Below are 14,589 nucleotides of genomic sequence, written 5' to 3'. Positions count from 1 at the left end.
GAGGCAAGAGATTGCTAAAGCCCAAGAGTTGAAGGTTACTGTGAGCTGTGACGCCATAGCACTCTACTGAAGGCAACACAGTGAGACTCTCTCAAAAATAAATAAATAAATATCCTACTTCTAAGCAAATTTAGTGAAACTCTTCCACAGAAATTAAAAGAAAAATAAAGCATAATAAACAGAATCTTCATATTTAATTTGGATAATCCACATTTAATTTGGTCTATATCAAGACCAAGTATATCTTCCCTGAGAATGCAAAAGAATCCTTTTTTTTTTAAATTGAGACAGTGTTTTACTATGTTGCCCTCGGTAGAGTGTTGGGGCATCATACCTCACAGCAACCTCAAACTCTTGGGCTTAAGGGATTCTCATACCTCAGCCTCCTAAGTAGGTGGGACTACGCCCAGCTATTTTTTGTTGCAGCTGTCATTGTTGTTTAGCTGGCCTGGGCCAGGTTCAAATGTGCTACCCTCAGTGTATATGGCTAGCAATGTAACCACTGTGCTACGGGCGCCAAGCCAAGAAGAATCTTTAAGGAGAAAAAAATACCAGCAGCATTGACTGGCAGAGAATATAATATTACTGAGATGCCAAGCCAAAGACCAACAAAATGTCTCAAGATGGGCGGCACCCATAACGCAATGGTTACGGAGCTGGCCACATGCACTGAGGCTGACGGATTTGAACTCAGCCCCGGCCAGCTAAACAACAATGACAACGGCAATAAAAAAAATAGCGAGGCATTGTAGCAGGCACCTGTAGTCCCAGCTACTTGGGAGGCTGAGGCAAGAGTATCACTTAAGCCCAAGAGTTGGAGGTTGCTGTGAGCTGTGACACCATAGCACTCTATCCAGGTGACAGCTTGAGACTCTGTCTCAAAAAAAAAAAAATAGAGAGAGAGAGAAAAAAAAAAAACTACCCAGGCATTGTTGTGGGTGCCTGTAGTTCCAGCTACTTGAAGGCTGAGGCAAAAGGATCTCTTGCACCAGGAGTTTGAGGTTGCTATGAGCTATGATGATACCACAGCACTCTATCCTGGAGCAAAGGAATGATAGTCTCAAAAAAATAAATAGCTCTGTAGGATACCCATGGCAAAGCTGCTGTTCGTTCGCATCTCCGATCACACAACAAGCTCGGCGCTTATAGCTCAGCGGTTAGGGTGCCAGCCACATATACCAGAGCAGGGCAAACCTAGCCAAACAACAATGACAACTATAACCAAAAAGTAGCCAAGCATTGTAGCATGTGCCTGTAGTCCCAGCTACTTGGGAGGCTGAGTCAAGAGAAATTGCTTAAGCCAGTGGTTCTCAACCTTCCTAATGCCACAATGTATTTTCATTGTTAAAAAGGGGTTGTGACCCACCTGTAGTCCCAGCTACTCGGGAGGCTGAGGCAAGAGAATCGCTTAAGCCCAGGAGCTGGAGGTTGCTGTGAGCTGTGTGATGCCACGGCACTCTACCAAGGGCCATAAAGTGAGACTCTGTCTCTAAAAAAAAAAAAAGGGGTCGTGACCAACAGGTTGAGAACCACTGGCTTAAGCCCAAGAGTTGGAGGTTGCTGTGGGCTGTGGCACCACGACACTCTACCGAGGGAAAAACAATAAGACTCTGTCTCAAATAAACAAACAAACAAATAAATAAATAAATAAAAATAAAGAAATACACTGTTTGGATCCAGATGGGTAACAGCACATAAAAACTAATAAAGTTGGCTCGGCGCCTGAGGCTCAAGCGGCTAAGGCACCAGCCACATACATCTGAGCTGGCAGGTTCGAATCCAGCCCGGGCCCACCAAACAACAATAATGGCTGCAACCAAAAAATCAGCCGGTGCCTGTAATCCCAGCTAGTTGGGAGGCAGAGGCAGGAGAATCACTTGAGCCCAGAGTTGGAGGTTGCTGTGAGCTGTGATGCCACAGCGCTCTATCCAGGGTGACAGCTTGAGGCTCTGTCTCAAAAAAACAACAACAACAACAACAACTAATAAAGTTGGACCCTCCCCCCATAATAATCAGTCTGAAAATATTTTCCTAAATTCCACCTCACCTTCTTCTTGTGGACTTATGCTTTACAGACATACCCATTTATTTCCCTCCATCAACAAATGATGTCTGGGTTTAGAGGGCTTCCTGGAGAATCCCTAAGTGACCGGAGCTGAAGAGTCAAATAAGTTATATGGTCCACAAAGTTTCAAGACTGCAGACTGTCCCAAACTTCAAAGCAATTCTTCAAAGTCTAAGAAACTTACAGAACCCAAGGGCTTCTAACTCTGATAATCTCTGATGTTCTGGGCCAAATTTCACGCTATGGCCATCCATGTTCTTCCTCAGTCTTCCTCATCATAAGGGGAAAGTAAAGATCAAAAGACTTCAGCTCTCAAAACATAACTTATTATTTTTTTTTTTTGTAGAGACAGAGTCTCACTGTACCACCCTCGGGTAGAGTGCTGTGGCGTCACACGGCTCACAGCAACCTCTAACTCTTGGGCTTACGCGATTCTAAAACATAACTTATTTTAATAAATACTCCAGACCCAAAGCTTTGTTATCTATCTGAAGACAGAATACAGAAACAGTTTTGTGTTTCTAAGGGGAGATTTAGACCAATTTTGATCTCTCAGTTGTTGGGATTTAACAGTGAACATCTTGGGCGGTACCTGTAACTCAGTGGGCAGGGCGCCGGCTACATACAGGCTGGCGGGTTCGAACCTGGCCTTGGCCAGGGAAGGCAACAATGACAACTGCAACAACAACAACCAAAAAAAGCAACAGCTGGGCATTGTGGCAGGCGCCTGTAGCCCCAGCTACTTGGGAGGCTGAGGCAAGAAAATAGCTTAAGCCCAAGTGTTAAGCCCACTCTACTCAGGGTGACAGCTTGAGACTCTGTCTCAAAAAAAAAAAAAAACAATAGTGAACATCTCTAACTGGGATCACTTTATTAGGAGTAACTGATGCAGTTCTACCGGCAAACAACTAAAACTGTGTTGGCTACAATTCTACCCAGATACAATAATTACAAATTACCTATCAGGCCTTGGCCAGGCATGGTGGCTCACGCCTGTAGTCCCAGCACTGTGGGAGGCCAAGGTGGGTGGATTGCCTGAGCTCAGGGGTTCCAGACCAGTATGAACAGCAGTGAGCCAGAGTAAGACTCCGTCTCTACTAACATGAAGAACATCGCCAGAGAAAGAAGAAAATGAACAACAAAAAAGAGTACTTCAAACGAAGAAGAACGAACAAGGAAGTTGAAATTAAAAAAAAAATAATTAAAAAAACAAACAAATCACCTATCAGGCCTCAAATTTCATACAATGAGAGTTGAGTGAAGAGCTCCCACAGGCAGTGATCTACTTAAGCAACAGAGGTTTTGATGGAGAAAACAGTTGTAGGAAAGCACTAATTTCACACGAATTGGAGAAAAGAGTGCCCCTTTCAGGATGCAAGGGTTCAAATCTCACCTTTGCTTCCAAGCTCTATTTTTAAAAAATCATTTTCTGTCTGTTTTCTCATCTACTAAAAAGAAAGACACTGGTCTGAGTACAGTAGCTCACGCCTGTAACCCTAATACTCTGGGAGGCGGAGGTGGAAGGATCATTTAAGATCAGGCATTCAAGACCAGCCTGAACGGGCGGTGCCTGTGGCTCAGTGAGTAGGGCGCCGGTCTCATATGCCGGAGGTGGCGGGTTCAAACCCAGCCCCGGCCAAAAACCACAAAAAAAAAAAGACCAGCCTGAACAATAGTAAGCCCCACCCACAAACAAAAAATACAAAAATAAACCAGACATGGTGGCATGTGCCCAAAGCCCCAGCTACTCAGGAGGCTGAGGCAGAAGAACACCAATCAGGGCTACAGAGTAAGACTCTCTCACAAATAAATAAATAAATAATAAGTAGTAGGGGCGGCACCTGTGGCTCAGTGGGTAGGGTGCCGGTCCCATATACCAAGGGCAGTGGGTTAGAACCAGGCCCCGGCCAAAGTGCAACAAAAAAATAGCCAGGCGTTGTGGCAGGCACCTGTAGTCCCAGCTACTCAGGAGGCTGAGGCAAGAGAATCGCTTGATAGCCAGGCATTGTGGCGGGCACCTGTTGTCCCAGCTACTGGGAAGGCTGAAGCATGAGAATCACCTAAGCCCAGGATCTGGAGGTTGCTGTGAGCTGTGATGTCACAGCACTCTACCGAGGGCAACAAAGTGAGGCTCTGTCTCAAAAAAAAAAAAAAAGAAGAAGGGGCGGTGCCTGTGGCTCAGTGAGCAGGGCGCCGGCTCCATATACCGAGGGTGACAGGTTCAAACCCAGCCCTGGCCAAACTGCAACAACAAAAAAAAATAGCCGGGCGTTGTGGCAGGCGCCTATAGTCCCAGCTACTCGGGAGGCTGAGGCAGGAGAATCGCCTAAGCCCAGGTGTTGGAGGTTGCTGTGAGCTGTGTGACGCCACGGCACTCTACCGAGGGCAATAAAGTGAAACTCTGTCTCCACACAAAAAAAAAGAAGAAGAAGTTAAGTAGGGAAAGAGACACTAGACTAAACAAGCTGAGGTTCTTTCCAGTTTTAAGATACCATTTATACAATTTTCTTTTTCCAAATACCAGTCTTTACGGGCGAAAGGACCCCTACCGCAAAGAGTCACAAAACTCTGGTCTGCTGAATCTTGCAGTCTCTGAAAAAGCAGTTTCTTGGCTGGGCATGGTGGCTCATGCCTATAATCCTAGCACTCTGGGAGGCTTAGGCAGGTGGATTGCTTAAGCTCATGAGTTCGAGACCAGCTTGAGCAAGAGCGAGACCCTGTCTCTAAAAAAAAATCTGGTATTGTGGCAGGCGCATATAGTCCCAACTACTTGGGAGGCTGAGGCAAGAGGATTGCTTGAGCCCAGGAGGTTGAGGTTGCTGTGAGCTATGAAGCCACAGTACTCTACCAAGGGTGAAAAAGTAAGACTCTATCTCAAAAAAAAAAAAAAAAGAAAGAAAGAAAAGAAAAGAAAAAGCAGTTTCTTGTAGTGAAGCAAGACCTGCTACTTAAGTTGTATGGCAGTGTCAGATTACACAACTCACCTTCCACTGCCAACAGACAAAAAGAGATAAAATGGGGCGGCGCCTGTGGCTCAGCGGGTAGGGCGCTGGCCCCATATGCCAAGGGTGGCGGGTTCAAACCCAGCCCCGGCCAAACTGCAACAAAAAAATAGCCGGGCGTTGTGGCGGGCGCCTGTAGTCCCAGCTACTCGGGAGGCTGAGGCAAGAGAATTGCCTAAGCCCAAGGATTTAGAGGTTGCTGTGAGCTGTGTGATGCCACGGCACTCTACCGAGGGCGATAAGGTGAGACTCTGTCTCTACAAAAAAAAAAAAAAAAAAGAGACAAAATGTGTACTGGTTATTACCACTCAGCAGCATAGCACTATACTGAAATATATACTGTGTGCTTATTAATATTGTCACTATTTACAGATACTATTAATTATCCCAGAAGCACCAAGGATCAAAACATCTTAGCCTAGCTCCCACCACAACGCCAAAGAACATAACCTTCAAGTACTATCACCCTTTGTGAACTCCATTCACTTAAGAACAGTTAGGAACAAAAACAGGCTTTGTTATAAAATCCAACCTCTTTCTTACACAAACTGTAGAGACACCTTTTCTTCCCTGCCTTCCTAGCCTAACAGCAGCAGTAGCCCAACAGTGACACCTGCTGGACAAAAAGAAGCAACAGCTGGCTCATCAGCTAGAGACTAATAGACCCTAAAACCCAGCAGATGCTGCTATACCTGTTTGCATTGAAGACTGATACCAGATTGCAGCCATTTCAATCCATGAGGAAGTGTTGACCCTTCTTTAACATGTGTGTATTTATAATGTTTTATAATACACCTCATTTTTGAGTCAGCTGTCAGCCCTCTTGGTATACCATATCCTAGCTCATTTAAAAGTGACACCAAAGCTGGGGATAGTGGCTCATGCCTGTAATCCCAGTACTTCAAGAAGCTGAGGGAGTGGTCGGGCGTGGTGGCTCACACCTGTAATCCTGGCATTCTGGGAGGCCAAGGCAGGTGGCTTGCCCTGAGTTCAGAGGTTCAAGACCAGCTTGAGCCAGAGTGAGAACCCGTCTCTACCAAAAAAAAAAAAGGCCGGGCACTGTGACAGGTACCTGTAGTCCCGGCTTCTTGGGAGGCTGAGGCAAGAGAATTGCTTAAACCCAGGAGTTGGTGGTTACTGTGAGCTATGATGCCACAGCACTCTAACAAGAGCCACAAAGTAAGATTCTGTCTCAATTTAAAAAAAAAAATGTAATATTGAAAAAAAAATGAAAAAGAAGCTGAGGCAGAAAGATAGTTTGAGGGCAGAAAGACCAGACTGAACAACATAACCCTGTCTCCATAATATTTTTTTTCCTACAAAATGTTTCTAAAAAATTAGCTAGGTGGGCGGCACCTACAGCTCAAAGGAGTAGGGCGCCGGTCCCATAGGCCAGAGGTGGCAGGTTCAAGCCCACCCCTAACTACTCAGGAGGCTGAGGCAAAAGGATCTCTTGAGCTCAGAAATTCAAGGTTACAGTGAACTATACTGGAGAGAACCTTGGGCAACAGATTGAAACCCTGTCTCTAAAAAAATTTTGTAAACAATTTTTTAAAGTGACTATAAATAATATGACTACTGCATTAGCATACTATTTTACAATGAGAACCCTCCATGATTTGTACATTTCAAAAGAAGAAAGCATAAATATAAAATTGTTTAGGCTGGCTTGACACCTATAGCTCAAACAGCTAAGGCACTAGCCACATACACCAGAGCTGGCAGGTTCAAATCCACCCTGGGTCTGCCAAACTACAACCAAAAAATAGCTGGGCATTGTGGTGGGGGCCGGTAGTCCCAGCTACTTAGGAGGCCGAGGCAAGAGAATCGCTTAAGCCCAAGAGTTGGAGGTTGCTGTGAGCTGTGACACCACTGCACTCTACCCAGGGCGAAAGCTTGAGGCTGTGTCTCAAAAAAAAAAAAATGTTTAGGCTAAGCACAGTGGCTCATGCCTGTAATCCTAATACTCTGGGAGGCCAAGGCAGGAGGATTCCCTGAGCTCAGGAGTTTCAGAACAGCCTGAGCAAGAGCAAGACCCTGTCTCTACTAAAAATATAAAAACTAGCAGAGTATTGTGGTGGGCACCATTGCTTCTCATTTAAGTACACAATATGGTATCCAACAGTCAAATGTAGCAATTTACATTTAAATTAATTAAACTTTTAAAAATTAAATTCAGTCCTTCAGATCATACCGGCAGTAAGTGCTCAACAGCCACATGTGGCTAGGATCTACCATACAGGATAGCATAGATACAGAACATTTATATCAGCATAAAAAGTTTTTCTGGACATCGTTACTCTAGAGTCTACAGAAACATAGTGAAGTATTTATTTACAAAACAAAATTATCAGATGTCTAGGTGAGGGCAATGGATGGGTCATAGAGAAGAAAGACAGCTGGCCAAGCATGGATAATTTGTGAAGTCAGGTGATAGGTATATAGAAGTTCATTGATTATATTTTTCTCTTCATTTCTATAATATGTTTAAAGATTTCCATAATGAAAAGTTAAAAGAAAAATAAATAAGAATAGTTTACTTAAAATGAAGCTATATTAAAGAATATACAATGAAGAGCAACTTGGACAAAACCTTTAGTCATGGAGACGAGTTCAAATTCTCACTCGTAGACCTACTATGAGACCTTATTTATTTATTTTATTAAGTCAAATAGGCATAGATCATGAAAAATGTAGCAGTTCCTGTTGTTCCAACAATGTGTAGATTTTTTTTATACAATCTGATGTGGTTAGATCAAACCAATCAACATAGCTTTCACCTCATTTACTTGATTATTGTGCTAAGACATTTAAGTTCTACACTTGACACATTTGACTTGTACCTTTGTCATATGCTCCATAGGTATGGGCCCGTCCTTTACCCTCCCTCTGTCAAACCTCCCCCTTCCCCTCAAGAAACTCTGACTTCTTAGCAGGGGTCCTCAAACTACGGCCCACGGGCCACATGAGGCGGTGTGATTGTATTTGTTCCCCTTCTGTTTTTTTACTTCAAAATAAGATACGTGCAGTGTGCATAGGAATTTGTTCATAGTTGTTGTTTTTTTTAACTATAGTCAGGCCCTCCAACAGTCTGAGAGACAGTGAACTGACCCCCTGTTTAAAATGTTTGAGGACCCCACCTCACTTTCCTTCCTCAACGATTTTGGTGGGAAATTTAATACGTGCCTTACCCAAAGTTGTGGAAATTAGAAATAATTATGTCAAAGCAAGAACACAGTACCTAATGCATAGCAGGCCCTCAGTAAATGGTGTCTCTATTGTCACACAGAAGAACAGTACATGAAGAGGTATCACCAGAGCCAGATAGACAAAAGCTGACCAGAAGCCCACTGGCACTACAGAAACAGGAACTGCTAGGACTTCCAGCAGTAACTGAAATCAGTCCTTCTATGGCTAACTTTATTTATCTATCTATTATTTATTTGTCGCCCTAGGTTAATGCAGCATCACAGCTCACAGCAACCTCAAACTCTTGGGCTCAAGTGATTCTCTTGCCTCAGCCTCCCAAGTAGCTGGAACTATAGGCTCCCATCACAACACCCGGCTATTTTTAGAGATGAGTCTCACTTTGGTTCAGGCTGGTGTCAGACTCAGAGCTCAGGCAATACACCGTCCTCAGCCTCCCAGAGTGCTAGGATTATAGGCATTAGCCACCACACCCGGCCTTACAGCTAACCTATTTTTTTTTTTTTTTTTTTGTAGAGACAGAGTCTCACTTTATGGCCCTCGGTAGAGTGCCGTGGCCTCACACAGCTCACAGCAACCTCCAACTCCTGGGCTTAAGTGATTCTCTTGCCTCAGCCTCCCAAGTAGCTGGGACTACAGGCGCCCGCCACAATGCCCGGCTATTTTTTTTTTTTTTTTTTTGGTTGCAGTTTGGCCCGGGCCGGGTTTGAACCCGCCACCCTCGGTATATGGGGCCGGCGCCCTACCAACTGAGCCACAGGCGCCGCCCACAGCTAACCTTAATAAATTTTTTTCTTCTTTCTTTTACTACCTGTTACCAATATTTAATAAACTTCTCTTTAGTTTGTTTTTTTATTTAATAAACTTTATTTATTTATTTATTTATTTGTGGGTTTTGGCCAGGGCTGGGTTTGAACCCGCCACCTCTGGCATATGGGACTGGTGCCCCACCCCTTTGAGCCACAGGCGCCGCCCTTATTTAATAAACTTTTAAGCACCTACTACATGAAAGGCATTGTGCTAGCTGCCTTTTCACCTCTTTTAAAGAAGAACAGGCTGGGCACCCATAACTCAGTGGTTAGGGCGCCAGCCACATGCTCCAGGGCTGGTGGGTTCGAACCCAGCCCGGGCCTACTAAACAAACAAACAAACAAACAAACAAAAAAGCCAGGCATTGTGACTGGCACCTGTATACCCAGCTACTAGAGAGGCTGAGGCAGGAGAATCACTCAAGCCCAAGAGTTTGAGGTTGCTGTGAGCTATGATGCCAAGGCACTCTACCAAGGGTGACGTGAGACTCTGTCTGAGTAAAAAAAAAAAAAAAAAAAACGAACAGAGTCCCACCCTATGCCCTGAGCAGAGTACAATGGTGTCATAGCTCACTGCAACCTCAGACTCAGCCTATGGGCATCCCACTGCCTCAGCCTCCGGAAGACACTGGGATTACAGGCACTCGCCGCAGCTCTCAGCTGGGTTTTTCATTTTTCTTTGTTGTTGTTGTTTTATTTGGGGGGGGGGGTTCATTTTTCTATGAGTCTCACTCTCGCTCAGGCAAGTCTGGAACTCCTGAGCTCAAGCAATTCTCCCTCCTCATCCTCCCACAGTGCTGGGATTACAGGCATGAGCCACTGTGCCCGACAGAGTCCCAGATTCTTGGTGTATGCCATTAAGCAAGACAAGATATTCCAAAGCCAGGAATTTAGGAATTGTTAGTCCAGAACTGGTCTCAAACATATAGTCATAATAACAACCTCTCTCCTTTGTCTACCTTTTACATCCAGCCAAGTCTCCCACTGTTCCGCATCCCTAGCCCCTAGTAACTGCCTACCATCCTATATACACCATACCCTCCCCTCCCTTAGTATGTGCTATTCCTTCTAATAAAAAGGTCCTTTCTTATCCAGATCCTACCCATCTTTCAAGACTTGATTTTGTAAAGCCTTTCTTGATGACATTTCCCTTTCTTTGAAATCAGACTACATTAAATCTCTGTATCATACAAGGAAACATTTGATCATCTATACTTTTGATAAATTTCATGTAAATAGCTTTGAGGCAAGACTTACTCCAGTGGGCAAAGACACATCTTTTGTATTCTCCAAGTGCTTGCCAGTGCCGAAAAAACTGTAACCATTCAACTAACACTTATTGACTGAGTGACTGTCTAAACTAGCATCCTCCCAAAATAAGAAGTACATTATGTGCACAATCCATATTCCCACCCTTGTTAGAAGCTTATGTCAAGAGAAATTTCAATTACTTCAACAGAGGATGTAATGCAGAGCAATATGCTGTTTGGATCCAACAGGCATATTCTGGGAGTTGGTGATTACGCTAGATTTGACCTTTACAAAATTATAGAAAGAAGTCCCTAATAAATCAAGATAGATCTGCACATAGCCATACATGGAACATGTGGTGGGCGATCAACTACACCCACTCTGTTTCTTCCATGAAAGAGTTGGCTGGGATGCCAATCCGAGTATGGAAAGGCCTTCCTTCCATGAATTCTTCTTCTTCCTCAACCCAAGGTACATGTCTATCTGGAAGGCCATTCAAAAAATGTTTACTGAGCAAATAATGTTCTGTCCAAAAACATACATCTCTAAAATAAAATAAGCGGAACTCTCCTTAACATAAATACATATATACCCATGTATATATACATATACACTTTAGGGGGGTTGAGGGGGTCAAGCTTCAGTGTTCCAAAAAGATAAGGATTAAAAGGTAAATACAGTTGCCCAAACCAGCCACACAATCAGCAAAGTCAACATACTCATCTATACCAAGCAGGGTTCTCTTTCACTTATTCCTAGGTACTCTGGGATATTTTTTGTCTCACAGTAACTTATCCTGCACATGCAGTCCTTCAAGAAGGTCAAAAAGTACAGCAGAGAAAGTCAATGGTCCTATCTCCTATGCCTCTCTAACCTAATCTACACTCTCCCTTCAGCCTTGGGCTTAGCCAGAAATAGCACAGCCAACTGATGCATACTACTGGCCCCATTGTATCTCTGCCACCAGAGCAAGATTTTCCAAGAACATGCATGGAGAGATGAGAACCAGAAGCTTGGCTCCCAAACACTTCAGATACAGCCACAGTATCTACAGGACTAAAGGGATAGATACAAGGAGAAAAGCAAGGAACGCAGGAGAAGATAGGAAAGCAACTGCTTACCTCCTGAGTGAATCTTCCTCAGAGCTTTCCTCAGGCATATCCTGATGTAAGGCCTCCTGTGATACAGTTCCAGATCTGCTGGACTGGGTGTAAATTCTTTCCCAGTGGCCTGTCTCTTGGTTAAAGGCCACCCCCACAGTCCTCTCTTCCTGTGGGCTAGCAGAGCTGCTCAACTCCAGCCTGCTGGAGCTGGACGGTTGGCCCTCAGTCCGCTCAAGAGGTGGCAACTGGCTGCCACTCGATGGCATACCCTCAAAGGTACTGGGGACCTGCCAGGAGGAGCTAGCCTCACCAGAGGAGTAGTTAGGCGCGGTTCTTTCCCAGCGCAAGGTATCATTGTTGAAGGTCAGGAGATTGTGGCAAGCACGGCAGCGATTCAGGTGGCCACGGGAAAGATTGGAGTTGTTCTCACTGCTGTGTGGGGTAGGCTGGTGGGAAGGGCCTGGCCTCTCAGATTCAATGTTATTGTTGAGCATTTCCTGGGCCTGCTGGCTCTGGGGAGCTTCCCCACTTAAGCTCTGATCCAGCTCCTGAAGCCGGTCATACTCCAAAAAGAAGCGTCTCAGGTCACATTGAAGCTCATGGCGAATGCTGCCTGAGTTGTTTTGGCTGGAGCCATTCCCTCCATCTGACTCAGTTGCAAACCCTGATGCTGGAAAACCCCTCCCTTCTGTGGCTGAAGTATACACAGATGCCTGAGAGCCACCTTCTTGCTGTCTCAGCACTGATAGCAAACTCACTGAAGAGGCACTGGTCCTGGGTGGGGGCATGGATTCCGCCTCCGAGCGAGAGTTAAGACTCAGTACTGTCCGGGTCCATTCAGATCCTGTCAGCCCAGGAGCTATTTCTCGGTGATACCTAGAAGGGTGACTAGACAGAGAGCCTCCCAAAGAGCGACGGGTGGGACCCAGACTGAGGTTGCGGAGTGTGTTGCCGGCTGTGCTGCTCTGGACTGTACTGAAGGCAGACGGCCGGTTCAGGAGGCCCTGGTCCTGCTGAGTTGACGAGGCCTGCTCCGGGGGATGGAAGGGCTCGGTCTGCACAAAAGAAAAGGAAGGGGTAGTAGCTCTGGCAGAAGCAGGGGGGACACTGTCCTGGTGTGGCAAGAGGGAAGGAGCTCGAGTGCCAGAGCAGCGGCTGCACAGGCACAGGATCCCAAGGTGCTGGCAGCACTCAGCTGTGGGGTAACTGACCCGCTGTCGGAGCCTGATGTAAGCGGAAGTCCTGGGGCGCTCCGTGGAGGGCTGAGGGGGAGGCGGTGGGGGTGAGGGGGTAGCAGAATCTTGCACTGTACTTTGCTCTCCCACCTGGATGCCAGAGGAGCGGGAGGACAGCATGTGCAGGAAATTGTGGAGGAGAGGCGTCCGTCGAACTGGCTGTGATTGCAGAAGGGCACGCTGACGGTAGTGGGATAATTCTGTTCCATCTATGGGGATCTCTGGTTCATCATCACCCTGCAAATGTGGATCAGCATGGGGCAGGGAGTAGAGCAAGGAAATTAGGTAGAACTTCCATTTCAATCATGAAAAACATAACTAACTAGTGATAATCATCCAAGGAAAACAACATTCATAGATAGGCAACAACGCTCTACCTGAGGCACTGAGAACCAGCTAGCTTCAGATTCCGAATCATCATATGGTATTAAATTATTCACTTCCAATTAGCAACATATCTGAATGAGTATAGCCTGGCAAACCAATTCTCTTACAAAAGGCATCTTCATGACATCGAAGCAGTGAGAGGAAGCAAAATGTCAACAAGCCGGAGACATATGAGTGACAAGCTATCCAACACTGCCTACCGATGACAAGAGTTACTTCTATTGAGACAATCACCTGAGGGTTTCAAAATTGACTCTCCTGTTAAGATTATGGCTGTAACTCTGAATACACAGTCTCAAGCTAGTTTTAAATTTTTTTTTTTTTTGCAGTTTTTGGCTGGGGCTGGGTTTGAACCCACCACCTCCAGCATATGGGGCTGGCGCCCCACTCCTTTGAGCCACAGGCACCACCTTAGTTTTAAATCTTAACTGGAAAAAAAGATGTGAGTATGGATTAATTAAAATCTAATATAATCAGAATTAGGGTACCTAGTTTAGAAAATAACTCACAGTTTAGCTGGAACTGGAACTGCTGGACTAACTTACCTGCTGATTAGATGGGTTAACAATTGCTGTGAGTAAGTAGTGTCCAAGTGGATCAAATCTCACCAGACTGAAATTATAGAAGACAAGAGACACATACAGAGGGATTATGTTAACTGAGAAGAGGAAATATGTTCTAAGTTATAGCAATCGTATTGTTAGTTGTGGGATTGCCCAGACATCCACTTCATACTAAACTTTCAAAACTTTCAAAGAGATTAAAACCAGAAGGCTCAATACGTCTTGCAAGAAGAAATATGCATCACAAAAAACAATAATTTCACTTGAAAACTACCTCCATTTCCATCCCATGAAGCGGCTACATTAAACACATATTTGCTATCATATAAGAACCCATTGTAATTGTAAAGCATTAAATGTTCCCATATTCTTTGGAGGAGGAGCAAGATGGCAGCCAAGTAACAGCTTCCTTGCAACTGGGCACAGTGAGTCTGGGGAGACAAGACTCCAGGCATCTCTGGCTGGTGGGATCTGCCCATAAACATCTCTTTGAGGACACAGGCAGTCAGAGATAGACTTCTGGACCCCAGAAGGAGGACAAAAGCAGTGGAAAACTGCTAAGAGGTGACGTATATTCATTCAGTCTTATCCGGCAGGCAGCTGTAAGTACAGCAGTAGTGAGACTGCAAACTGGAAAGGCCTTACCTGTGAGCTGCTTTGGTTTTTTTGGACTTGGCACTCAGTTGAACTACCTTGGGAGAACTTGGGCAAGAGTGTGGAGGACTTTGAGCATTGTCTAGAGGCCCAGACTGAGCCGCTGAGGCAGATGGAGCTAACAGTGTTCAGCAGTGGGCTGCGAGGAGCCATTGTGGGAGAAGTGCCCTGGCAAGTTCCACCCTCAGGGTCACAGAGCAAGGATCAGGCAGAAGGTAGTAATCTAGTGACTGAGCAGCTTAAAGGCGGGGACTGAGATGCTTGCAGCCTTAGCCCTCAGGGGCATAAGCGAGACCGGTTTTGGCATACTGGT

At 45.3% G+C, this 14,589-nt stretch overlaps 1 protein-coding gene across 8 annotated transcripts in view; it reads right to left on the bottom strand.

Annotated features, from left to right (window-relative positions):
* The window catches only part of AMBRA1 (autophagy and beclin 1 regulator 1), a 252,765-nt gene that overhangs the window by 171,540 nt on the left and 66,636 nt on the right, over window positions 1–14,589 (bottom strand). For 5 of the 8 annotated variants that reach the window (XM_053560500.1, XM_053560499.1, XM_053560502.1 and 2 more), the window contains 2 exons: window positions 13,605–13,671; window positions 11,456–12,909 (listed from right to left, as the gene is read on the bottom strand). In XM_053560500.1, coding sequence (XP_053416475.1) covers window positions 11,456–12,909; window positions 13,605–13,671 — 1,521 coding nt within the window. The remainder of the gene's footprint in view (window positions 1–11,455; window positions 12,910–13,604; window positions 13,672–14,589) is intronic. The other 3 variants (XM_053560504.1, XM_053560506.1, XM_053560507.1) reach the window with 1 other exon arrangement.

This window comes from Nycticebus coucang, chromosome 14 (genome assembly GCF_027406575.1).
Source record: "Nycticebus coucang isolate mNycCou1 chromosome 14, mNycCou1.pri, whole genome shotgun sequence".
NCBI classification, from domain to species: Eukaryota; Metazoa; Chordata; class Mammalia; order Primates; family Lorisidae; genus Nycticebus; species Nycticebus coucang.
This window is presented reverse-complemented; position numbering and strand designations above follow the sequence as displayed.